Raw genomic sequence first — 26,372 nt, forward strand, 5'->3', positions numbered from 1 at the left:
GACTTTTTGCATTATTTCAACTTTATTCTCTTAATTTTAGAAATTATTCTCGAAATTTTATTCCTTTATTATTATTATTATTTTCTTAGTATGGCCCTAATACTCCGTCGTACAATTTTGAAGAAAGTTTTTATGAATAGCTTTAAAAACTTGTGTAAAGTTGTGCGTCACCAATGGGGTTCTGGTCAGAGAGTGGGCGTCCACATGTTGACCTCGATGAAATCAGCTATGAAATATCTACAGCTAAGTGGCATCTAATTGAATATAACGCGGCTATTGGCATGCACGGTCTTTCTCTCATTATTTCCAGGGACAAACAGGAGCCTGGTAATGGCGTGTTTACATTCTGCCTCCACAATAGAGTGAGGAAGAGTTAATGAGCGGAGAGCATCACCAGTTTGCATTGAAAAGTGGTTTATTTACAGCAAATGTTATGATTTTAACTGCAGACGTCTGTTCCTATTGGGGATGCACTTGGCATTTTCTTGTTTCCTTGTTAACCAGCCGGAGCAGAAAGCTCGCCTTCAGCTCTCAGTAATGTATTGGAGAAAAAAGAGACCGAGTTCTGGATTCAGACCAACTTTCTGCATCACCAATTACAGGCTTTGCGTCTAAGTGGCCGAGCGCTGAGGCTGCCAAATAAAATCTCATGACTTATTCTTCTCATCTCATCTTGGCCTGTTTTTGCTTTGATATTCATCAAAGCATCAGGAGCAATCGCTTCTCTAAAAAAAACAAAAAAAAACGAAGCAGCGCTTCTTTAAAGATGATCACTATGGAAATAACCTGATCCGTGGATAAAAGCCAAAATAAAACCCAGACGTCTTCAGCTGGCAGAGCTTCACTGCAGAGGGACAAAATTTGGTTCGTCATCCCTCAGAAATGTTCTTCTGCTTGCTGGAAGTAAGATAAATGGTGATCTCCTTAAAAGGAACATTATTTATTCCATTAAAATTAGCTATCCAATGTAGATATATGCTTCTACGTGTGGAATAAACATTTTTACAAACTTAAAGGGGGAACCATTTTGCAAAATTCACATTTTGCACATTTTTATACTTCCATTTAGGTCTCAACTGCTTCTAAAAAAGAAAAACCACCCAGCTGTTTTCTGCTGTCTGGAAAATGAGCAGTTTCAAAAACCTCACGATTTGTTACCTAGCAATCCAAGCCGAGGTCCAAAGTTTGGTCAGCTGGTTTAACCGCTGTGCTGGAGAAGACAAGTGCTTTGTTGTTGACTTACCATCCAGAAACCACTTCCTGCATTCTTGTTGGTTGTGCGGGAGGCCCTATTTCTGCTTTTCGAGTTGTATAATCGTGCACCTGTTTGCAGCCATTTTCACATCCCAGTGTAAAGGTTGAGTTGAGATTATTTCATTTATAACATGAGAAAAATGTCTTGGTATACGTAAAACAATCTGCTATTAGGAGTGGTACTTTTTTTTATACCAACATTGAAGAATTATCGACAACCTCCAATATCTTGCAGAAAAGTAACTTGTACTTTAGGTTTTTTAAAAATATATATATAACTAAAGCTTTCGTAGTAAAAGAAACCACATCTGTTCTGTCTTTTAATGAAAAGTAATTTTGGTGCACTGAAATCTTTATTAATTTACTAGACATGGCTAAACATCAAAGCTTTTCAAAGAAAGACTGATTAAAATTTTGTTCTAATTCCGTTTATTTAAATCGAGTTCATACCTGTAAGCTTTTCTTTCTATAATGCGAAACCTTTTTCACTTACGGATTTTTCCACATAAAAATCATTCTAAGTTTAACTTAAATATTGCGTCCCCACATTGTTGATCACAATCTACGTCTCTGTGACACAAATTTTTAATATATATATATATTTTGCTCTTGAGAACTTTTGACTTAATTTTAGCCAAATATAAAAAAATAAACTTATATTACGGATTTTCCTACAAAAATACGTTACTAATTTTTGTGGTAAGGATCATTCCACCTTATAACAATTGAGCATAACGCTGGACAATAAATCAATAGCAATATATATGATGATACAACTGATCAATATCAATTTTTATAGAATGAAATTTCAATAAACTTCAAGCCAGAAACAAAGCATTCTGGGGGATGTAGGCAGAGGAAAGACTTTAGCCGACTCTCACTGCCAGCTAAGCTAGGCTGGTGGAATCAACCAACTCACTTGCTTTCTTCTGGTTACCTAGCAACTTAGTCACTCTGTGGTTACCTAGCAACAACCTGTTGAGTAACTTGCGTAGCAGCAGTTTATCTGCTTATAAATCAGTTAAAAGAAACAGTGTGGAGTGAAAATATGACAAAACAGGAAAGGTCACAATCAGTTTGGCTGCTTTTCAGATATTTAAAACAAAAAAAGTTAATTACTGATATGAAACACTTGTATTGTGCTACACTAACATCGTCCAGCCCTAATTAAAAATACATTCCAATGAACACGAGTTTCTATGTTCATTCCTCTTTTACCTGAAACCGTGTAGTGAAAAAACAGCAACAAAAAATGTCTTCAAGTGTGAAAATCCCTTCCAGGGGGAAATCATCTCCATTTCTCCGAACCAAAACAACAAGCTCTCCTGCATTTCTTTCTTTTGCTGGAAGTGATGTCACTTCGGCTCACCTGAACACCAGCGTGGCAGGTTGCTCTGCTGACGTCTGGATCCGTGAGATCGTCTGTCTGTGACGAACACAGGCGGCGGATCCTGAGGGGGCCGACGCCGTGATGCTGTCACACACACACAAAATGAACACACCTGCTGCTGTTTTTAGCATCGGAGTTTATTTCCAAAAGACACGAAGAGTTTACAAATGTATAATTCTCACATGACACAGATAAAAGTACAAACATGTATATATATATAGAGAGGAGTAGCTAAGCAAGGCAAAGGAAGCTTTTAATGAAAGGCATTTCCTTACTTTGGTAAAGATTGTTCCGTTTTACAGAAAGTCTGAAATGTTATCTTAATCTTTAACACTGTAAAAAAAAAGAAAAAGAAAAAATCTTAAAGTATTTTACTAGTGCAAATCTCTTAAACGAGAAATACGAAACTCACAAGTAACTTTTGAGCAATAAATGAGCTTGTTTTAATAAAAAAAACCTTAGTATTGATTAAAAAGCACTAGTTCAATTGGCAGATTATTTCATTTATAACACGAGAGAAATGTCTTGTTATAAGTTAAATAATCTGCCAATTAAATGTATTTTCATTGATATTATGGAATTATTGATTTTAAACAATCTCTTATATCTTGCTGAAAAGTTACTTGTGAGTTTATTGTCTTCTTTCAAGCATACTAAGAGATTTGGATGAAAAGCCAGAACAAAAATACTTGGTAAGATTATGTGTTTTTGCAGAGTACATGACCAAATCCACTCCTGATGAGAAATAATACAAAGTCCTGTCTCCAATTTTTACCAATTAAAAAAATTAAATAAAATGAAATGCTTTCAACGTTTGGCCTCCACTTGATACCAAAATATCTAAAATACTTGGTAATATTTTGCGTTTTTGCAGTGAAGAAAAAGCCAGAAATATGGCCGTTAATCTGATGTCATGGCGACGATTAACTGTTTGCAGACAGTAGGCGACACATTCAGCTTCTTTTCTACGAAGATAAGCGGTGATGGTTAAGCAGGTCCTGCCGGGTTGTTGGAGCAATTTGAAGACTGAACGTCAAACTTTACTGTTCATGGTTGAAAATAGTCCAGAGAGCCTGAGCTTCAGGTTTCATCTACACTTTTAACATGGCAACAAAGATCAAAACGTTTAATTTGGCTTTTCACTCGACTTGCATTACAGTCGAGGCGATGCAGAAATGTTGAGTTTCGCTAATTTAATTTGATTTAATTAAGGTCAAAGCAGCAGTAGACAACACAGGTCACTATTAGCACTTAGGCTGATTTGTTTGATTGCAATTAGGCCTGTAACTAACGGTTATTTTAGTAATCGATTATTCTGATGATTCTTCTGGTTTTAAAAATGGAACAGTCTACAGATTTTTATTAAACAACTTAAATCTTTTTTATCCAATAGTAGAAATGAATAAACAATTCAACTCACTGATTAAATAAAGAAAGAGATTTTATTGCCTAAAATGCAATAATACAACAATCTCTTAGTGAATTTGAACCGAGTGAAGCTAAAACTATGAGGAGTTTTGGGTAAAACGCATTTACAGACAAAGTTGTTTTTAATCTTATGTGCAAAATGTTTATATATTTTGTACAGTTTTGGGTTAATTACTGCTGTGAGTGTTTGTTTTTTCAGTAAATGACCTTTTTTGAATGTTGACGATTAATATGTAATTGATTAATCCCAATTAATCGGCATTAAAGACAAACATGAATGAAGTTCCTTCTAGAAAAGACTCTCAGATCTTTAAAACTTTCGTGCTGAAATGTTTAGCTGCACTGAAGGAGATTTTTTATCAGAACAGTGGGGGTGTTCCTGCAGAAACCTAAGAAAATGTAATCCAAGAAAACCAACATATTCTGCTGGAAGTGCAAGGACAGAATGCACAATAAAGCTTCTAAAAGATTCAGATGTTTAAATTTCTGATTTATGTCAAGAAAGATCTAAACTCCCTTTGGAACATGTGATTAACTCCAAGTGCAGAAAACCACAATGTGTCGCCATTAATTAGGATTTAGTCCAAAAGTGTAATTTATTATAGCAGACAGAATAACACCATGTATGAAGAAGAAGGCTGAACAGCATCTTTGCATAAATTTAGTTTATTTTCTCCTAAAAGTCTTTGGAAACATAAAAATGTTTGTAATTATTCCTCAGATTACTGTAGAAATCTGCCGTGGCTGCTGATCTGGAGACGTTATGGAGAAATAAAGCGATCAGAGTTCATATAAAGCTCCGAAAAGCAGAGAGAAGCTGCAATAATTGACTCTGGTTTATGTGATTGTTCCCTTTCAAGCAGCGAAGTGGAAAAGTGGAGGTGAAACTCACTGTAAGTATTAAAACAGACAAATTAAGACATTTTTAGTGTCACTTCATTGAAGAGCTCTGTGTTTATTTTACCTGGAGGCTGCAAACATTTGTAACGATTTTCACCTTCACTTCTGCAGCTGCTTGAGTTTTAAAAGCAACATGAAAAAAATAAAATAAAATCTCAGTCTTGTATTGTAGCTTCAATGCCAAACATTAGCGTGACTTTATACTCCAGCATATAGTTGTCATGGTTACATAAAGGGATCGCTTGCTTGTATTTTTGTCTTAAAACATTCATTAAAATTCTTCAGGAGGTTAAAGAAAACGTAAAATCTGTTTGTCAAAATAGGTCAAAAAGGTTTTCGTGTTTGGAAAACATCTCGGTTTTAATCTTTAATGGATTTTTTAAATGTTTCTGATCAGAACCAGACGCAGCACCGGGTTTTTTACCCATATCCATCCTGTTTGTGGAAACTATACGACCTCTACGTAGTTCGCTGGGTAAAGCCCCTCCCAGCCTTCGTCCTTCTTTCCCCGACACCAACCCTGATCGTCCTCATCCTCGATCTTCAGAAACTCCTCACCTGCAGAGACAAAGAAACTTTTTACTCTCACATATTCTGGACTGCTTTTTTAATTTTTATGGATTTATTTAATAAATCTGGTGCTAAAGGGAAACTTTGCACCTATGTTCCACTTGATTTTATTTAGAGGCGTCAGATTAAATAGAAAAGACTGAAAATGGATGCTTACCACAGTTTTAGTAAAAAATATGTTGATTATGAATAAATAGCTTTGCTTCGTTTTACACTGAAGTCACTGAAAAGTTACAGCTTTTGTTAAATGAGCCTCAAATTCTTTCCATCTAAAGGTGTAGTCAAAGATTAGCAACAATAATTTGGATTATTCAGCCTTTTATAAGAGAAAAAATTAGATTTATTTTCCAAAGTCCTTTTGAGAAATAGGACATTGAACTCATTTATTAATGTCACAGTTTCAAACTAAATATTTAATTAACGGGCTAAATATTTAGCTTCAAACTAAAAATCTGGCTTGCGAATTAAATATTCACTTTGAAGCTAAATACTAAATATTTAGCTTAAAACTACATATTATATATTTAAATATTTTGTTAGAAGCTAAATATTCATATTCTTTTGTGAGTTTAAGCTAAACTGACATTTAGCTAAATATGAAAGTTAACAAGTTCGTAAGAAGAGCAGCAGCCAAGTCGCCATTTTGAAAGTCGCTGAAATACAATAAACTGACTTAATGTTGCTTTAAACTACTACAAGAAGAATCTTGTAGAACCTTAAAATTTTCACATTTATATATATATATATATAAAAATCAATAAAATAATTAGTTCTTTTTGAATTTTGTGGCTCACCCAGAGCCTCATCTAAAAAGCTTGAAGGTTTGCCAATGAATAATGTATAAATCAGTAACACATCTGCTGTTTGTGTGAAACGTGGAGAATGAAGCTGATGCTGCTTGTTGCTGCATGTTTACCTGCTTTAAAGGAGAGTTCATCCGTCTCCTGACCAACATAATCGTACAGAGCTCTCACTTTCACGCCGCCAATCATCACACTGAACAGGAACAAACACAAAGTTTGATCACAACAACAACATGGAGGAAAACACAGGCAGAAATTTACATCCATCTATACCCCAATCCATTCATCAAGCCTTTCATCCATTCACCATCAAGCTTTTCATCCATTCACCAACCAATCCATTCATCAAGCCTTTCATCCATTCACCATCAAGCTTTTCATCCATTCACCAACCAATCCATTCATCAAGCCTTTCATCCATTCACCATCAAGCTTTTCATCCATTCACCAACCAATCCATTCATCAAGCTTTTCATCCATTCACCATCAAGCTTTTCATCCATTCACCATCAAGCTTTTCATCCATTCACCAACCAATCCATTCATCTATTCACCAACTAATCCATTCATCCATTCATCAAGCTTTTCATCCATTCATAATCAATCCATTCATCCATCCATCCATCCATCCATCCATCCATCCATCCATCCATCCATCCATCCATCCATCCCTCCCCCAAAGTGAATAAAATCAGAGCTGTGTTTAAATTACACCTTTTCATTTTATTCAGCAGCTAAACGACTGAACTCAAACGTCCAAACTGGTTTTGGTATAAATAAAGTAAGGGAACATTATGGTCGACCCGATCTGAACGGGATTAGAGAAAAGTCTGGATTAAATTAAACACCAGGAAACCAACCAGTTTGACTGAACTCTGTCATTTCTGCCAGGAAGAGACCAAACAGCTGAATCCTGTCCATGACCCCCTACAGACCCACTAACCTCTTCTCTATTGTTCCTTTCTTTTCCACCTTCTTCTTCCCCTTTTTGCTTTTCTTCTCGGGTGAATAATCCTTTGAAAGATTTGAACAAAGTTTCATTTAAAGCCACAGAACTGAACTTTGCTCCAAAACACACAAACGTTGGAGCGGATGAAACACCTGGAAATGAGGCCAGTCGGTCGGCATGCCGGGTCCGTGAGTGTTTTTCCACCAGCGGAGGTCCTCTTGGTCGTCGATGCCCATCAGGGTGTTGTGCAGCTCACTGTACACGGCAACAACACTGAGCGGGAAAAATGGATCATCGTAAAACAGAAATTAAAAAGCCTTAAGTCGATGTCGTGTCTCCCATCTCCCCTATTCTCGCCCTGCAGCTGTGATAGATGTTTGAAAAGTAATTAAATGGCTGTTTTATCTGTGATTCCCCATTAAGAGACTTGGAGTCACTGAGAAACACTTAGGCAATAACATGAAGTGGAACAATTTTTTAATCAGCGTTGAGTTTGATCTAAAGTCATGAACAAACCGTGGAGAAACAAAAACAGATAAATCACAACTAGATGTTTGACACATCGGAGAACCAGACGCAACACAGTGACTGCAGAAAATTACCACAATAAAGTCAAAATAATGACAATAAAGTCAACATTTCCAAGAATAGAGTTGTACGAGTATAAAGTCATGATATGAGAATAAAGTCAAAGTAATACAAGGATAGTCATGAGAATAAAGTCATAATATTTAGAGAATAAAGTCAGTTTTCTAATAATAAGTTAGAAATAATGAGAATAAAGTTATGAGAATATCATATTTCTAGAAATCTTATTATGTCTTAATCCTCAAGTTTTTAAAATGTTCTTATTGCGGCCCTAATACGCCTTCAGATATTTTTACATTGTTTATTTAGTTTTATTTTGAAAATCAGGAAACAGAAAGTCACTGAGTTAGCACTTCCTGTTTAGCAGTGCACTACTATGGGTCGTTTGCAGCTTTTCTTTAAACACAGCACAGACTTTGAGTTAATAAAAAAAAATTATTTTACACAATAAAACATATCTACATCATACAACAAATTTTATTTGAATAAATAAAATTATGTGATTATTTAAATGTTGTGTCTGACCTGTTAGCATATGTTAGCGTGTCATTTCAGCATCTTGATGTGCTTTATTTTTTTTATTTTGACCAGTGAGTGCTGAATAAAGCTCAGTAATGAAAACCATTCGGGCCTCATCATCGGGTCGCCTGTCTGAGCAGCAGCCGGAGCGAGAGCAGCTCACCTCTCGTTGGTGGTGACGTCCAGGTGTTTGTGGATGGACAGGAGGGCTTCTTTGAGGAACACGATCCTCCTCCGCTCCTCGTCCTGGGATTGGTCGAAAACGGACTCCATCTCCTCCATGTAGCGAGGAACGTAGCGGTTCACCTCCTCCAGGACTTTCTCATAGCGAGCGCGGACCTAAGATTCAGCCAAAGCAGCAACAACTACATGTAACTGAAACGATTAATCATGATTAATCGATTATTGAAATAGTCGTCAGCTCATTTAGTAACTGATTAATCGTTAACTGGAGTATAAAGACTCAAAAAAAGGTAATTTGCTAAAAGAATAACATTTTCAGAGCAGCAAAAATTATACAAAGACTATATAAATTTTATCAATTATAAATTAAATTATTGTACATTTGGCAATTTATTGTATAAAAATGCGTAAGTGGTTAAAGAAAAAATTTACAATAGTTTTTCTTATCAAATTAATGGTCAGAATAATCAATTACTCAAATAATCCTTAGTTGCAGGCTAAAAATGTTTTATTTTAACATTTGTTTTTTTCTGTAGTGTTGTAAACACTCAGATGTCTTTTCAGGCAAACCTTAAATGTTTTAACTGTAAATATGATTTTAAAACATTAAGAAAAAATAAAATAAAGATAAAATACAGGCACACCATTCATGCTAGTGCAGCTTTAAAAGTAGTGAGTCAGTGGTACAATAACAGAAAGACAAACATTTTAATCTCAGATTAAAGTTTTATGGTTTGGAAAAGGGTAAAAAAAAATAAAAATTTTAAAAAACTTTAAGCACCAACTAATTAAAGAGAAGAGACTCGACTTTTACTGCCATTACAGACAAAAACTGTTTACATGTTGCCCCCCATTCAGCCATTAGCCCTTGTTTTGGAGCACTTGATTTGCTGTTATGAGCCGTTTTTATTGCCGAGTGGGAGCTCCCGGTTGAACCCCCGTCTGTGAAATTAATGGACAACCTGCTGTCCTTCCGCAGCTTTAATCGCGTCAGTCTTCACAAAAAATTACAGTGTGTATTTAACACCACACAAGGACTCTGAGTTTTGAAGTTAGGAGGCAAACGAGTAGAACAGATGGCGATGAATCACATTTTAAATTAAATTTAAAGTAAAAAGAAAGGGGATGATGAACGTTACTCACCTTCTCGGCCTCCTGCTGAGCCAGTTCTCGCTCCTCTTGGATCTTTTTCTGCTTGTCAATAGAAACATCTGGGTTTCCCTGAGCGTGAAAGTCTCTCTCCTTAGTGGCGTGCTCCTTACGGCTCACCTTATGGTACGCCCTCCTAGCTTTGTCCAGCTGTGGGGAAAAAAAACAAAAACCAGATCATTTGGTCACATAATTGTTACATAAGATATGAAAGCATAACTTTTATTAGAAGAGAAGCCAATGTAGCCAAGAAAACCTGTAAAATTAAAAAAAATATTACTACAAATTGAAGTTATTTTACAATAACAGTTGCAAGAGATCGATTTCTGCAATCATAAGTTTCTACAACCAGATTCATTGAGGCTTTAAATCCTTGGTGGAAGGAACTGTAAGGACCTGAGACTCTACTTTTCACACGTTCTTTATGGGTCAAGGCTCTAAACTCGGCCCAGAATCCTTCATCTTTTAGATACATTTGTCATTATGCTGATGACACTGCTCTCTTTTTGCATCACATCAGAACCGCTTACAGGACATCTGCAAGTTTCGTGTAAGACTTTTAACGCCACCTTACACAAAACTGAAGGCTGAAAAAACAATAAGTTTGGGGTCTTGTTGAGGGATGCTACTGTAACGTAGAGACAAGCTGAAAAGTTAACAACAGAACAAAGTTAACAACAGAAGTGAGCCAGTGGTGAAAACAAACATCATCCAGCCAGTAAATCTGCACTGACTCATGACACAAAAAGCTAGCTAGCTGGAAAACCAGTGAGTATGGCTACAAATTACAGTTATTTTACAATAGTTGTTGCAAGAGATTTCTGTAATGACAATGTAGTCGTTTTGGTGGAAGGAATTGTGTGGACCTGTACATGTACGTCATGTATCAAGGGTGTTCCTCAAGGCTCTGGACTCGGCCCAGTTTCCTTTGGCAACATCTTTTACATATATTTTTCATTATGCTGAAGGCACTGCACTTTTTTTGCGTCGCACCCCCAGGTTTCAGAAAATCTAATTTAAGACTATTTAAGCCATTTTTGAAAAAACCTTGAATAAAATTTAAGGCTGAAAAAACTATAAATTTAGAGGATTTTTGAGGGATCTTAACGTAATGTAGTGCGTTAAAAGTTTGAGTATTTTTGCACCGAACGCACCTAGCCTCGTATGGAGTTAACAGGAGAGAGCCCGTGACGAAAACCAACGTCATCCAACAAACTACCCATAAATTTGCACTTACGCAAAAAAGCTAGCTAGAGTAGAAAACCAGTAAAATTAAAAAATATGACCAAGAATGAGATTGCAACTATGATTGCTACCTAACTAGTAGGAGTATATTAGCAACTAGTGGTAGTATTGAGCCAAAAAACATTATGAAGATTTGACACAAATCAAATGTTTGCCTGACAGAAAATAAATTACATAGAATATTTGAGACTAAGTTGTTCTGCTGCGACAAAATTCAAGAGCTGTGATGAATGTGTCAACCTAGATTTTTGTAATAAATTCAAAATATTTATGTCCTTAATTTTAGACAAATTTAAGATTTTTTAAGGATGCCACTTGTGTTTCCTTTATTCTAGACGTGTATAAACATATTTAAAAAGTACAGGGATGCCACTTTTTAGCCCAAAGTTATAAAACATCACAGCAATAACTGTGGAATAACTTTGTTAACAATAGACAATTTCATCAAGGCTCGTTTTTCAGTGGATTTCTTATTCATACGGGTCTTATATGTGAATGCTAGCTGGACTTAAAGTCTAAAGAAACAACTTAATCACAAATGTAAAAACATGGTTGCTTGTTTTCTTTTTGGAAAAAAGAAATATTAAAACGACTCCTCTTTTCAGCAGAGATCTATATACACTTATATTTATCGGAGAGAAAATAAATGGGAAAGAGAAATCGCTTCACAAAGGACACATTCAATGTTCTTATGCCCACTGAAAGAGAAAACTACATGATTTGAGAGGTAATTAATACATAAACATAATCCGTTAACAAGAAATGTCATTTACATCAGCAGGGAGGTTTTAATGATACATTGCAAAGGTCAACTTTTTTAAAAGGCCAAGCTCATGGTGACACAGCTCAAGAATGATTACAGAGCAAATATAAAAGATTAAATTCATTATATGCTTAACAACATGAGCTGCAAACTAAAGCAATTAATAAATGTCGGTTTTAACCTCATGGATCAAACCTAAATGCAATAATTCAAGCAGGAAGAAAATAATAATAATTATTACATGTAAAACAACACTATTAGCAGAGTTGGTAGTAACTAGTTACATTTACTTGAGTAAAGTTTTTGATAAAATTTGGTTTTAGGAGTATTTTTACTATTCTGTACTTTTTACTTTTACTTGAGTAATAATAGGTTTGAGGAGGTAATTTATGGTTGTTTCAGGTAAATTAATATCAGATAAATTAAGCGTAGCTAAAAACTCAGCTAATATCATCCAAGCTAAGCTACACTCAGCTAAAATCAGCTAAGCCAACCTACAACAAAATCAAATCCTTTTAAATAAGATAAATCAATCCAGTGTACAGAACACAAAGTTATAAAAAGTTCAGATCTACTAAGACAAACTGCAATAAACGACTTAAGGTCAGATAAAATAAGTTAAAATCAGCTAAACTAAGCTAAATGAAAATTAACATAAATATCCTATGTATATATAAATATATAAATCCACCCAGACTGCAGCACAGAAACTAAAGTAAGCTAAGATCAACTAAGACAAGCTAATAAAATTACTTAAGATCAGATAAAATAAGCTAAGCTAAAATCTGCTAAACTAAATTAAGCTAAGCTAACCTAAAATAAGTTAAACCTGCACAGATAAGACAAACTTACCTCAATGATCTTTTAGGAAACAAATTGTTTGACGTAAAGCCTTAATATTTTGTATTTAATTAATATTAAATTAAGAAAAATTTTGAAGTATTTCTTAGTAATTGTTCTACAGATTTTAGTAGATTTTAGCATGTAAAAGATCTAAAATAAGTTACTTCTATTTGAATGGCCATCTTTCATTTGCTAAGATTTTTGACTACTCTACCCATCTCCAACTATTACAAACTATATTGTAAAAAAATGGGCCCAGTTTAAATTTGAATTCAATTTTACCTTCTTAAGCCGTTTCGCCCAGGGCTTCTGAGCGCGTGCAAACCCGGTCTCAATGTCCTGGGACTCCTTGAAGCCTCCAAATAACTTCTTGTGAAAGGTGTCCTTCTGCCAGGTTCTGACCCGGTCTGCGTCTTCCGACACCAGGGAGCGACAGATGGAGGCGTGTAACGAGGCCAGCCGGTCGGCAGACGACAGGAAGCACTGCCAAGCCTTCAGCAGCGACCCATACAGAGGACCTAACGGAGGAGCAGGAGGGTTTAGCTTTCCTTTCATGCATTCATTATTTGCTTTGCAGAGGCAACACTAACTGGAGTCCACGACTGGTTTCCACTTGTTGCTCCATTCGTCGAGCTGCTGGGCGTACTGCCTCTCCACGCGGGCTCTCTCCTGGAAACACGCCACGATGTCGTTGCAGGCCTGGAAGGAATCTTCTGTGCGCTTCACGGTGGGATGATAGTTCCCAGGCTGTCACGATGCAGAAAGAGGAAGAGGGAAGGCTGAATGGACGTCAACTCAAACTGCAGTGGCGAATTTCGTCTACCAAATCCATTAGATTAAAATGCAACAATTAGTTTTTATGAAATTTGTATATCAACAAAGATCCAAAACATAAAACAGTTTCAGATTGTTGCTTAAATTAGCTACTATAAAAAATTTGTTCATCTTATTTTTACTTTATTTTACCTGAACTTTGGCTTGTATTATGTTAGCTTATCATTATTATTATATTATTTTAGCTTACAATATTTTATTTTGGTTCGTCTCATCTTGGACAACAATTGATGACTCAAACAAATGGAAACTTTCTGGGGTTTTTTTTTTCTTTTAATAAGGCTACAACAAAAACAAACCAAGCAATTCTATGCTGATATAAGACAAACTGAAATAAGATCAATGCCATTAAAATAAACAAAGTCAAATTAAAATAAATTTAAACAAGGTAAACTCTGAGAAATTAAGATAAATTAAAGTATTTTATGGTTATTACAGGGAAAATAAGATCAGACAAATTAAATTAAGCTAAACTAATCAACCCTACCTACAGCACACAAACCTAAAATAAGCTAAAATTAACAAAAACATACTGTAAAAAAATTACTTAAGGTCAGATAAAATAAAATAAGCTAAATCTGCTAAACCAAATTTAGCTAAGCTAAAATCAGCCATACTAAATAACCCAGAATAAGATTAAATCACCTAAGCTAAACTAAGATCAACTTGGAAAACAACTGATGACTGAAGAAAAAAAGATAAAATAACTGAAGAGCAGACAAATAAGCTCAGGGAAAATCCGCTAAACCAAAATAAGCTAAGCTAAAATCAGCTAAACTAACCTTTGTTTATCTGATTAAGACAGATAAACAAAACATACGACAACCAAATCTAAAATAAGCTAAGATCAAATAAGATAAATAACTTAAGGTCAGCTAAATTAAACTAAGCTAAATTTGTCTGGTTTAGCTAAAATTAAGCTAAACTAACCTAAAATTAGCTCAATCTGCACAGATAAGAGAAGCTCACCTGAAGACCCTTCAGGAAACAGGAAACTTTAATACTTTATATCATGGGGGCCCAAAGTGGGTCCTCGAGGGCCATCCTGCATGTTTTAGTCTCTCCCTGGTTTAACGCACCTGGATCCAATGATGGCTCATTAGAGGCCTCAGAAGAACATTGACCTGCTGAAAAGGTTGTTACAACCAGAGAGAGAACTAAAACATGCAGGACGCCGGCCCTCGAGGACCGACTTTGGGGACCCCTGCTTTATATTAACAAAAATTACAAACCATTTTAGTCAAGTGACATTTGACCCCATTTCCTGTGGTGAACTGACCATACAAAGGAGCAAACCGTGTGACCCAGCCCTGAGCGCAATAACACATACGCCTGTTTGTAGATGTGGAATTTGGAAATATCTGCTATTTTCCTGGCAGCCGCCGCCAGCTCCGGCTCCGCTGCGCTCTTCACTTCCTGTCAGACTCTTTCAGCGGCTGACACGAGTCGACAGCTGGTTAAAACGACACCTCAAATCGCGCGATGTCACTGTTTGTTAAATCATCGCGCTGCGTGTAAATACCGACGGGGAACACGCGTGAGCCGGTTCGTCTGACTGCCACGCCGGTTAAACAGATGTTCCTAATCACACCGGTGACGCTGCGCCTCTCGGTGGAGCTGAACACGTTGGCCTACAGCTAATAATAGCAGCCATATTGAATTCCAGGCATGTAAATAATCCTCAATGTGTCTGCGAAGATATGGATTTAATCAAAGACACTCTACTCTCTTTACTACACTAGTCCTTCCTTATTGTATTTTATAGTCAACACTCAAAGCTCTAATTTAGCAAGTTGTGTTATAGCGTCGTTTTTACGCCTTAATTGAAACCATTTGGGGTCTTTCGCATCTATGCCCTCCTCTTCCCTCTCTTTTTCCCCTCATTTATCCTTTCTTTTTCTTTGCGTCTGTTGTGGTTTCCAGCAACTCTCCTTTTCTTTTTCGTCTGTGCATTAAGCAGAAACAGCTGAGGAATCCGGTCTGAGGCCAACAGCAGCGCTGCAGAGACCCAGTTGGCCGATCTCTGAGGCAGATCTAATTCTACTGCAGCCAACAAAGACGACCATGCGTGTCGAATTACACTCCTTGTTTTTACATAAAATATACAACACAGCATTCAAACTTACAGTACTGCAGGTTCTTGTGGTAATGATTGTGATTATTGATTTTCCTCAAAATATTGTCTGAAAAATTAACTTTTTAAAGTCAAGAAATGTACTAGCTTGCATTTCAGAGAACTGCAGGATAACAAAATGTTGCATATTGTGTACAAGTGACAGCAACCAGAGGGGAATAAAAATTACATATTTTACGGCTCGAAATATTTCATTTCTATACTTATTGCATTTATTTTTGTACTCTCTGTGCCTAAAGTCCAAACTGAACTTGGAAAGAAATCTTTAAAGCTTCCAGTTGCAGAATTACATGAACTTAAAGGTGTTGTTGCCTCTAAATGTTTTTAAGTCTGTTCTTGCTGATTTTGAGAAGTAATAATTTGTCTGTAAATGTTTTAACTGAGGAATATTTTAATTTATTTATAACGGTTTTAATTTGTTTTGGTTTTGCTGTGATTGTTCTGTAAGTCAGGATTTTCTTAAGAGATTTTTAATCTCAATTTGATGTTCCCGGTGAAATAAAGATTAAATAACTTTTTAGAGCAGATATAAAAAGGTTTAAAAAAAAACCCCGTAAAACCTGCCAACCTGTGTTATTTTTGGTATTTTCATTCAGAGAAAGAAGTAGGCATTGTGTTTTAGTTTCATTTTATTTTGACAGAGACTACAGTGAACCCCCATGTTCGCTGAAAAAACAGCTAAATTAGCTTTTATTTAATTTATTAACTTGGCAAAATATACCAACTACTCAAAGAAAGTGACTGAAAGAAATAAGAATATTTGTAAAGAATTTGGTCAAAGTTTTGGAAATAAATTGAATAACATCCTTTCCCTACAAAAAACACAAACAAATAAAAAACTGGACTAAATTTCCTGATTTTAGCTTTATTTTTATTTTCTTGACTCAGCAGTTTTGACACCCCTTCCACAGCTACCTTTTCCTTTGAATATTTTGAAAAAATCTTGAAAATAGATGTAATTTATGTAAATTTGGAGTTATGTTCCACAATAACATCCACAAAAGATATGCTTAAATTAAGAAGAAAAAAAACAGCTGCTTATTTTTAGATTTCTAAGGAAATCTAAAAATAAATGTAAAAATCTTGAAGATCAGGATAATTTGAAACAAAAACAAAACATAGCAACCAGGGATGATTTTAGTTTGAATAACACTAAACACTTTCCAAACCTGCTTAAGGTTGAGTGATTTTGCAAACTTGCTCTACTTTGTTTCACATTTGCAGCGTACTGACAGGCGGCCGTAAAGCGTGGCAGCAGGACGACACAGACGGGAAGTGGTCTGGAAACACAAAAACCCAACGGGAGCCTTCCTAAATTACAGGAGGAGAGAGATCAAAGTGGGGCAGCCCCAGTGATCCCAGTAAAAAGCAGCAGAAACCAGGCCAAACCCTCAATATTCACCCACGCTCAGTTACAAACTGGTTTAAATATATGACATGGTTTAGATTTCCTTCGTTTTCCAAAACGTTTCAGATCATGTCAAAAAGTAATTACCCCCTAAACCTGATAAGCTTTTGTATTAGTTTTGTGTTTTACACCACTGTGGAAAAATTGTATCTGTTTTTTGGCCAAAATTGTTTCAATTCAGCCATAATAGAAGATTTGCAAGCCTAAATGGCCGACTTAAAGGAGAACTATTATGCAAAGTTAACTTTCTTTCTTCCCTTTGGGTCTCAACTGCTTCTAAAATCAACCCAGCACAGAAAAAACAACAGCTCAGCTGTTTTATGACGAGAGTTCCACACGTTACCTAGCAACCCAAGCAGAGCTCCAGCATGTTTGGTCAGGTGGTTTTACTGCTGTACAATGGCTGCTGGAAAAGACAAGAGTTTTGTTGTTGACGTACCATCCAGAAACCATTTGCTGCTTTCTTGTTGGTTGTACAGGAGGCGCTACTAATGCTTTTCAAAGATGTACGTTTGTATAATTGTACATCTGTTTGCAGCCATTTTCACGTAAGTGTAAACGTTGAGTTGGGGGCGTGGCCAGCAGCAGCTCATTTTGATTTGAAGTGATTAGACACCCTAAAACAGCCCATTCTGAACTGAGCAGATAGAAATCTCATTATCCAAGAATGATTTTGTACAAAAAACAATGTAATGAACACAATTTGTTCCGACCTTTGACCTAATCTGACTTGTTTTAGGAAGCATAATTGGTCACCAATTGGATGTAAACCCAGACTTTGACTAGAACACTTGAAATCTCGTTATTCTTTGTGAAACATTTTAAGGTGGTTCTGAATAACCAAAATGAACTTGAGTTCAGGCTCAGAAACTGATGGCTGGATATTTTCCTCCAGGGTTTTCTGGTAGAGAGCTGAATATCCATAAACTACAGGAAGTCGTCCAGGTCCTGAAGCAGTAAAGCAGACGCGGTTTGGCTGTTGGTATGTTGTTTGTTCCTGAAATGTTGTTAATTTTTACAAAAGTCGCAATGGGACACATACTTTCTAAAATAGGGTCAACCTGTGTCTCATCGGTCTGGAGACCATTCTTCTGAAAGTTTTTGGTGACTATTAAGCAAAATTGTTTTGTTAACAGTTTGACGGGCCTTTGTGCTGTTTTTGTTCTGCGATGGTTTTGGTCTTAGAGTGCTCTCTTTTTGTCCCATTTCTATGTTTTAATCACAAACATTGATATTAACCGTTTCATATTTTCTCTCACTGCGGTTCTCTGGAGTCTCAAATATTCAGAAATAACTCTGCAAACATTTCTAAACTGATAGATGTCGACGTTGTTTCTCATCTGTTTTTTGGGGGATGTGTTGTTTTTTGAGGTTTCTTGACCTACTTCATGCGTTCAGAGAGGTTCTGATTCTGATTGGGGGATTTCTTGAGTATCAGTAAAACTGAACACAGCTTACAAAAAAATGTGCTTAGCATTGGATAATTTCTGATTTAAAAGGGGAACCATTACTTTTCGTCACAGAAATCAAAATAAATTTTCAACTCTAATTTATGAGTGAAAAAAATATTTTTAAAATCAAAACACAGACTATGAAATCATTTTTTACTCAACTACAAACTAAGCCTGAACTATTTTAAATTAAACAAATAATCAGATTTTTTTCTGTTACTAAATAAATGGCATACTGTCTGATTATTATTCTGTACTTGATAGAAAAAAATAAAAAATTTTGGCTATAAAAACAGAATCTAGGTCAGTCTTCATTGAAAACACTTTCTGTTCTTAGCCAAGTTTTAATACAGCAATTAAAAGCAGATTTGGGTGCACCAAGGTGTATTTTAGAGTGCAGATGTGATCTTAGTTACTGTGATAACAGAAGGAAATTAAAAAGCTGGGAAAAGATGATAACTTCGTGTTGCATCCAGCATTTTTTGAAAGCAGAATTTATTTAATTCAATCTTGGATTGTGGTCAAGGGCACCGCACAAAATCAGTACAGGGGCCGCAAAAGGCTCCCGCACCCTTTTTGAACATCCTCGGTTTAGATCATTTATAAAGCAAAGAAAAGCTGCCATAATATCAAAACTGTATTAACTAGAGTTATTTTTGTTGGATATTAAAAATTATATATATGTTTTATGAAAATGCGCTGTGATGAACTAATTCAAGTGTGTAACTTTCACCTTTTTGTGTAGAAAACGGTGAAAATAAAGTCCTGTTTAAATATGCAGCACTGCTGTAAGAATGCACAAGACAAGATTTGCCAAAAATAATCATTAAAAAACTTCTAATTAAGGCAGTTCTGAAAGCCTACAGGTTACTGATGACATTTAAAAATGGAGATAACGCCTCATTTCTGAAGGTCTGCTCCCTGAGCAACAAAACTATTTGTTCTGTTTTGACTGGAAGAAACACAGCCTTCAGACTGAGAAAGGGAAGCCATATCTCCCGGTACCCTCACACCCACACCCACACACGCACGCACACACACACACACACACACTGCACATACCATCCAGAAGCTGCGATGGTTGACATCCTCGGGATTGTTTTCTGATGAGGACGTCGACATCGTGTTCTCTGGGAAAGTAAAAAGGCATCTCGATTAGTTCTGACTGTGTTGTCATTCTGCATGTTTATCTGCAAGCTGATTCTGGAAAAAAAAAAAAAAAGAAACAGCTTAACTGCCCACAGAGGAACATTTTATATAAAACTGCTTCATATAGCTACGACAAAATAAAACAGGGAGTACTTTTAAATAATTGTAATTGTCTTTATTTTGATATTTTTAACATTTAATATGTAGCTTTATAACCGTATTTATTTAATGTCCTTGACACCAACCATAATTTCTGCCTGGTAGATCAGTACGTGGCATCATAAATTGGTAAATTACACAACTAGTTCAATAGTTTGTTAGTTAAAAAAAGACAAATGAGTAACACATTGTCCAACTTGTAAGAAAAATGCCATTATTCTCCAATTTGCAAAGTTAGACAAAAAATAGCTTTGAGATACTTAGCTTGTCATAACAGAACATTTTTATTTTTTATTTTTCAGTCACCATGTTAATCATTCATTTATAAACGTCACATTTTCAAACTTAGTACTTAACGTGTAAGCTAAATATTTAATTTACAAACTACATGTTTAACTCAGATAAGTATTCAGCGCAGAGCTAAATATTTAGCTAATGCTAAATTCAGCTACCGATAACCGAAGTGAACTACAACTTTCAAAATAAAAGCGGGGTAACTTCTGCTGGCGTGGCTGATTCACTTCTATAGTTGCTCATGTAATCGTTTCTTTTCCTCTCGTCATATATAATATTTCAGCTTAAAACACAAAATGACCAGTTTTAATGACATTACTGACGTCTACAGCAACACTAACATGCGGCCGCTGAGCAGCAGGAAGTTCGAAAGACACCCCTCTTATTTTGATAGTCCACTTCCAGGTTATCGGCAAGTGAGTTGTCCTATTAGCTAAATATTTGGCTAGCGAGCTAATTGTTTAGCTGTTTGTTTATAATTAAACATTTAGTTTGAAACTATGACATTTATAAATGAATAAATAACATGGTGAAAATAAGTCTTTAAAAAATATTAACCACTTTCCTCTCTTATGACTAAATAACCCAAATTATTGCTGTTAATTTTTTGACTGTGTAGATTTGCAAACCCTCACCCAAGTCGACATGTGTCAGACTGACATACTGTGTTAAGTCATTGACTAATGAGTCATGGAACCTACTGGTTTCCCTACCAGTAAAACTTTATTGGCCACTACTCGTTTTTCTACCGCCACAGCAGAAATACTGCAGTTTAACTCCTGTGAAATTAGAAGACAAAAGCTACTGCCAGTGCCATACAGCTGCGTTTCTCCAACATTTTCTAAATGCAACTCTAAAACTTTAAGCAATTATTCAAAGCAAAGACCGTCAGCTGGTAGAGCTCCATTTCTTACTTCACCAGGAAATCAGAAATCCAGCTTTCAGACCATTGCTCTCCGTCGGGGCCGATATGAGGAAACGCAGCTGCTACAACACATGTCAGTTCCCGAGTTGTATAGTGGAGGTTCTGTGTGCAAGATAAAGAGCTGGAGCCGCTGCTGGAAGATGATTTGCGTTGTAAATTTGAACCTCGGGGCGAGTTTTACAGTAAATGGGAGGCTGCTAATAATGAGCTCTGACGACTACACTGAGACGGAGCCTCCCAGCATTCCCAGCTTTGCAACATGAGCCATCCGAAAATAAATTGGGGCTATGACTGAACTCTTCATGCACATGCATCTTCTACAAACAGAAATAAACAGTTTTTGCTCCTACACTGCTCAAAAAAATAAAGGGAACACTCAAATAACACATCCTAGATCTGAATGAAAGAAATATTCTCATTGAATACTTTGTTCTGTACAAAGTTGAATGTGCTGACAACAAAATCACACAAAAATCATCAATGGAAATCAAATTTATTAACCAATGGAGGCCTGGATTTGGAGCCACACACAAAATTAAAGTGAAATAACATTACACGCTGATCCAACTTTAATGTAATGTCCTTAAAACAAGTCAAAATGAGGCTCAGTATTGCGTGTGGCCTCCACGTGCCTGTATGACCTCCCTACAACGCCTGGGCATGCTCCTGATGAGGTGGCGGATGGTCTCCTGAGGGATCTCCTCCCAGACCTGGACTAAAGCATCCGCCAACTCCTGGACAGTCTGTGGTGCAACATGACGTTGGTGGATGGAGCGAGACATGATGTCCCAGATGTGCTCAATCGGATTCAGGTCTGGGGAACGGGCTGGCCAGTCCATAGCTTCAATGCCTTCATCTTGCAGGAACTGCTGACACACTCCAGCCACATGAGGTCTAGCATTGTCCTGCATTAGGAGGAACCCAGGGCCAACCGCACCAGCATATGGTCTCACAAGGGGTCTGAGGATCTCATCTCGGTACCTAATGGCAGTCAGGCTACCTCTGGTGAGCACATGGAGGGCTGTGCGGCCCTCCAAAGAAATGCCACCCCACACCATTACTGACCCACTGCCAAACCGGTCATGCTGAAGGATGTTGCAGGCAGCAGACCGCTCTCCACGGCGTCTCCAGACTCTGTCACGTCTGTCACATGTGCTCAGTGTGAACCTGCTTTCATCTGTGAAGAGCACAAGGCGCCAGTGGCGAATTTGCCAATCCTGGTGTTCTCTGGCAAATGCCAAGCGTCCTGCACGGTGTTGGGCTGTGAGCACAACCCCCATCTGTGGACGTCGGGCCCTCATACCATCCTCATGGAGTCGGTTTCTAACCATTTGTGCAGACACATGCACATTTGTGGCCTGCTGGAGGTCATTTTGCAGGGCTCTGGCAGTGCTCCTCCTGTTCCTTCTTGCACAAAGGCGGAGGTAGCGGTCCTGCTGCTGGGTTGTTGCCCTCCTACGGCCTCCTCCACGTCTCCTGGTGTACTGGCCTGTCTCCTGGTAGCGCCTCCAGCCTCTGGACACTACGCTGACAGACACAGCAAACCTTCTTGCCACAGCTCGCATTGATGTGCCATCCTGGATGAGCTGCACTACCTGAGCCACTTGTGTAGGTTGTGGACTCCGTCTCATGCTACCACGAGTGTGAAAGCACCACCAACATTCAAAACTGACCAAAACATCAGCCAGACAGCATAGGTACTGAGAAGTGGTCTGTGGTCCCAACTGCAGAACCACTCCTTTATTGAGTGTGTCTTGCTAATTGCCAATAATTTCCACCTGTTGCCTATTCCATTTGCACAACAGCAGGTGAAATTGATTGTCAATCAGTGTTGCTTCCTAAGTGGACAGTTTGATTTCACAGAAGTTTGATTTACTTGGAGTTATATTGTGTTGTTTAAGTGTTCCCTTTATTTTTTTGAGCAGTGTATATGGTGTATTTGCAGCCTGAAGATAGAGAAATTAGGTTAAACATTTAAAAATGTAGCTTAGTGGTAGGACAAGTTGGGGAACTACTTGGAATAGAAACATGCAACAAGTGGCAACAACAGAGGTGTTGCACTGTAAAGTGGAAGTAATTCACACTCACTAAACACATTTTCCGTCAAAGTTCTCTAAGATTCTTGTAGATTACATTTAAAAAGCAGTTTCATTTTCTTTCTTGCAGTTATTGCACAACAACAACTTTGGCAAACAACAAGAGAATCTTGATTTCTCCAATGCAGACACATTCTCAGATGGTAAAAGGTTTTAGAACGCAACTCCAACCTTTGTGAATCTGGTTTAAACATCCTTCATCTTCATAAAGGTGTTTTTATAGAAAGACCTGCATGGAACCCATTGGTGCTTTTGCGATATTTTCTCCGATATCAAAGGTTGCCCCTTAGCTTTTGTTGTTCTTTAGTGGGTAAAAAAGTAAAATATAGTATCTTTCAGTATGATGTACCTCAATAAGTGATGGATCGGTATTCGATTCTCATGGTTTTATAGCCAAGTTCTTGCATTACTTTTGTATTGACACAAAGATCTGAAGCAAAAATGTCAAACATGATCGTATTATTACAAAGGCAAATTGTTATTTTTTCTTTGAATCTGAGCTGCATGGTGGCGCCATGGGATCTTTCTGCTTGGAGTTTGTATGCGGTCTCCGTGGTTGTGTGGATTCTCTCCAGGTACTCCTCTCACAATCCAAAACCATGACACTAAATGTGTTTTCACACCTGACAGTCCAGTAGACTTGGTTCCATTGGGTCCCAAATTTCCAACATGTTACATTTTCAGCTGCTGTGGTTCTCTTTCACACCGAGTCAAACGAATCAAAGCCTTTGAAAAACCTCGCCAAGAACTGCAGAAGGAAATGACACAAAAACCTCTGAAGACACCAAGTTCAATTTCCTTCTTCAGGAAATGTAAACTAAAAAGGAGAAGAGTCAGATTTTAGAGGTTGTAGAATTTCTCTTTTGTCTTTTGTTAAAGTCTACTAGCCATTTCTCCCGCTAGCGATAGACTCTCATGTTTGTTTAGTTGTATTTACCCAGAACGCCCTGCACTGTGATCCACTTCCTGCTTTTGGAGTCCAGTTGATGTATACATTTGCACTAGAGTTCACTTTTTTTGTCTGCATCAGAGTTTGATTGCTCTTTCACATCTCCCCATGTGTATGCTGGATTTTTTCGGCAAACAAACGAGAGTTTGATTAAAGCGGACTTAATTTTTGATTTTCAGCCAACATTTACGTCTGGACTTACTGCATCTTGCTTCTTCCAGTGCAGAATTATGACGAATGTCTCACATCAATAATGTAAAAGTCAGATAAAATGCCACAATTGTTCAGGATGCTAACATTTTGAAAACAATCGGACACGTATCCAATTTAGTTCCACATATGGAAGTGGGACGAATCGGATTTGTGCCGTTCAGACTCCGATAAAAAAGTTGGATTTGGGTCGCATTTGCCTGCTGTGTGAACGTAACCTAAATTCCATCAACTGAGATCGTGTCCACTGTCCTATGACCTTAGTGACAGCAAGTCACCGTGGTAGTTGAGGTTTTTACCAGCATTATTGCATAAATAATAAAGTAAGTTCATATTATGCATGTTATAGTTCATGTTTGGTCACATATTTTTGATACAGAAGGTTGTTTTGAAGAACAGGGCTGTCTTGTGTTGTGGTCTGCAGGGTGTGACTTTGTCCTCATATGAAAACAGAACCTTTTCTCAGTTTAATATTAGAGCAAGCAGTCGTTATGCCTTCTGGTGTTTCTAACCCACAGCTGCTGGTGAAGCTGAACTCCACCCAGACAGAGACGTCAGTTTTTTCCTCCCTGCAACCATCTCTCCTCTTCAGGCGCACAATTAGATCCAATGATTTCCCTCCACGTCTTGCTTGTTCACGGGACATCACATGCTCCTCCGTTGAGGCTCAATCTTCTCCGCCGCCGGGGTGGGGGGTTACACAACACAGAAAGCTGCAGGAGATCACAGAAATAACGAGCAGGCTGCCTTTTAACCCCTGACCTTCACTTCCTGAATGCTTTCCCAACGTTGGCCGCCTCTCATCGGGGCATAGCGCGGTTCCCAGGAGAACCCAAAGGTCGTGGAGTTCTGCCCCTTTGTCTTCCTCTACCAATTACGTCCAACTATTCTGCAAAGTTTGACGCAGCTTTTCAGAAGCATTAAAGAAGAACTTTCTCCTTAAATTGGTGTCAAACTCTTATAAACAGAACTTCATCGCTTCTTTTGGGAGATTAAAGATCCTGCAGGAGGAGGGAACTGACCCAGATTCCATGATCCTGGTAACTTTTGAGCATAAACATAACCATGTTTGGAGTTTTCATTCTTTCACTGCAGAAACCTCAATAAATCTTCATGCTGTTTCAGTACAATGAAGGTTTATGACTTACCCCTGACTTTTTAATCCTCACTTTTTGCATTCCCAGAAAAGGAATTTGATTTCCTACTATTTCTTTTCTTCAAATGTCCATTATGGATCCAGACATTTGAGTTTCTTGAGATCTTTGGAGTTGTCAAAGTCCATATGAAGCTCCAAGCAGAGCAAAGTCTTCCCCCCCTTTTGAATCCTGGCTCACACTTTCGTTCCCTCCCTCTGTCCTCGTTTCATCTGTCACGCATAACTCAAGACAGAAACACACACACACACACACACACACACACACGTTGCATGCAGGAAATATATAGCAACAAATGGACCGGGAGCAGAAACAGGAGCCTCGTCATTCCAGGAGATCCCTTCTAAATGAAAACCATCAGAGCTCTTTACCTCTTTCAGCAAAGCAGACGTTCCCGATTCGCTTTTTTTCCTTCTTCTTCTCCAGTTAGTCTCTGAAAGCTTCTCCACGCTGTCTTGTCTTTGTCCAACTCCTCCTCTTAACCCTCTCCAGCGCTGATTTTCCACCCGTCCAGAACGCTGCTGCTGCTCTTCCCCTTTCTTTGCCCCACTGTTAATGTCAATGTTCTTTCCCTCCTCCTCTCTTCTTCTCTTCCCTCCCCCATTTTACTAAACCTATCTCCTCCTTTTCTCACCAACACAGCTGTAGAAAGGTTTTTCTCCTGTTCTTTGGACGTCACCACTTGTTGGAGGTTGTCTCTATGATTTAGTGAACTTTGGGTGTCTGAAATAAGCTGATTCACCAAACTAGATTTAGTTTTTGAATGTGCACCAGCAAAAATACACATCTGTGCTTTAGTTTACCCCCTTACTCCCTCTCTCATCCACATTCCTCTGGGATTTTTAGGAAGGCCAGCCTTCACAGCTGGATGTTACGTCTGCTTTTCGTATATAAATATATACTTCTGAGAAGCTTTAAAGTGAAACAACTGCACACACTCACATATTTCTGACTTTGTGGCAATTAGTCATGACATTTCCACCTGCCAGGGCATGCCAGGTAAATAACTAGATAGGTGTGTGTTG

The 26,372-nt window shown here is 37.5% G+C and overlaps 1 protein-coding gene across 3 annotated transcripts; it reads right to left on the minus strand.

Moving 5' to 3' along the window:
* Positions 1–2,762: 2,762 nt before the first annotated feature.
* Positions 2,763–25,906, minus strand: LOC116735157 (protein kinase C and casein kinase substrate in neurons protein 3). 3 transcript variants are annotated; one of them, XM_032586815.1, is made up of 11 exons: positions 25,719–25,906; positions 25,342–25,572; positions 19,474–19,541; positions 13,175–13,331; positions 12,867–13,102; positions 9,728–9,883; positions 8,565–8,740; positions 7,447–7,567; positions 7,289–7,359; positions 6,459–6,538; positions 2,763–5,530 (listed from the first exon to the last, which is right to left on the minus strand). In XM_032586815.1, exons 3-11 carry the CDS (start codon positions 19,531–19,533, stop codon positions 5,421–5,423), a joined length of 1,167 nt encoding a protein of 388 aa, XP_032442706.1. In that variant the 5' UTR covers positions 19,534–19,541; positions 25,342–25,572; positions 25,719–25,906; the 3' UTR covers positions 2,763–5,420. The 3 variants fall into 3 exon arrangements, with proteins under 3 accessions (XP_032442706.1, XP_032442705.1, XP_032442707.1); XM_032586814.1 differs by lacking the exon at positions 25,342–25,572 and having other exon boundaries at positions 25,719–25,905; XM_032586816.1 differs by lacking the exons at positions 25,342–25,572; positions 25,719–25,906 and adding an exon at positions 20,928–21,138.
* Positions 25,907–26,372: the final 466 nt, after the last annotated feature.

The sequence above is a fragment of the Xiphophorus hellerii genome, chromosome 16, assembly GCF_003331165.1.
Source record: "Xiphophorus hellerii strain 12219 chromosome 16, Xiphophorus_hellerii-4.1, whole genome shotgun sequence".
Classification (NCBI taxonomy): Eukaryota; Metazoa; Chordata; class Actinopteri; order Cyprinodontiformes; family Poeciliidae; genus Xiphophorus; species Xiphophorus hellerii.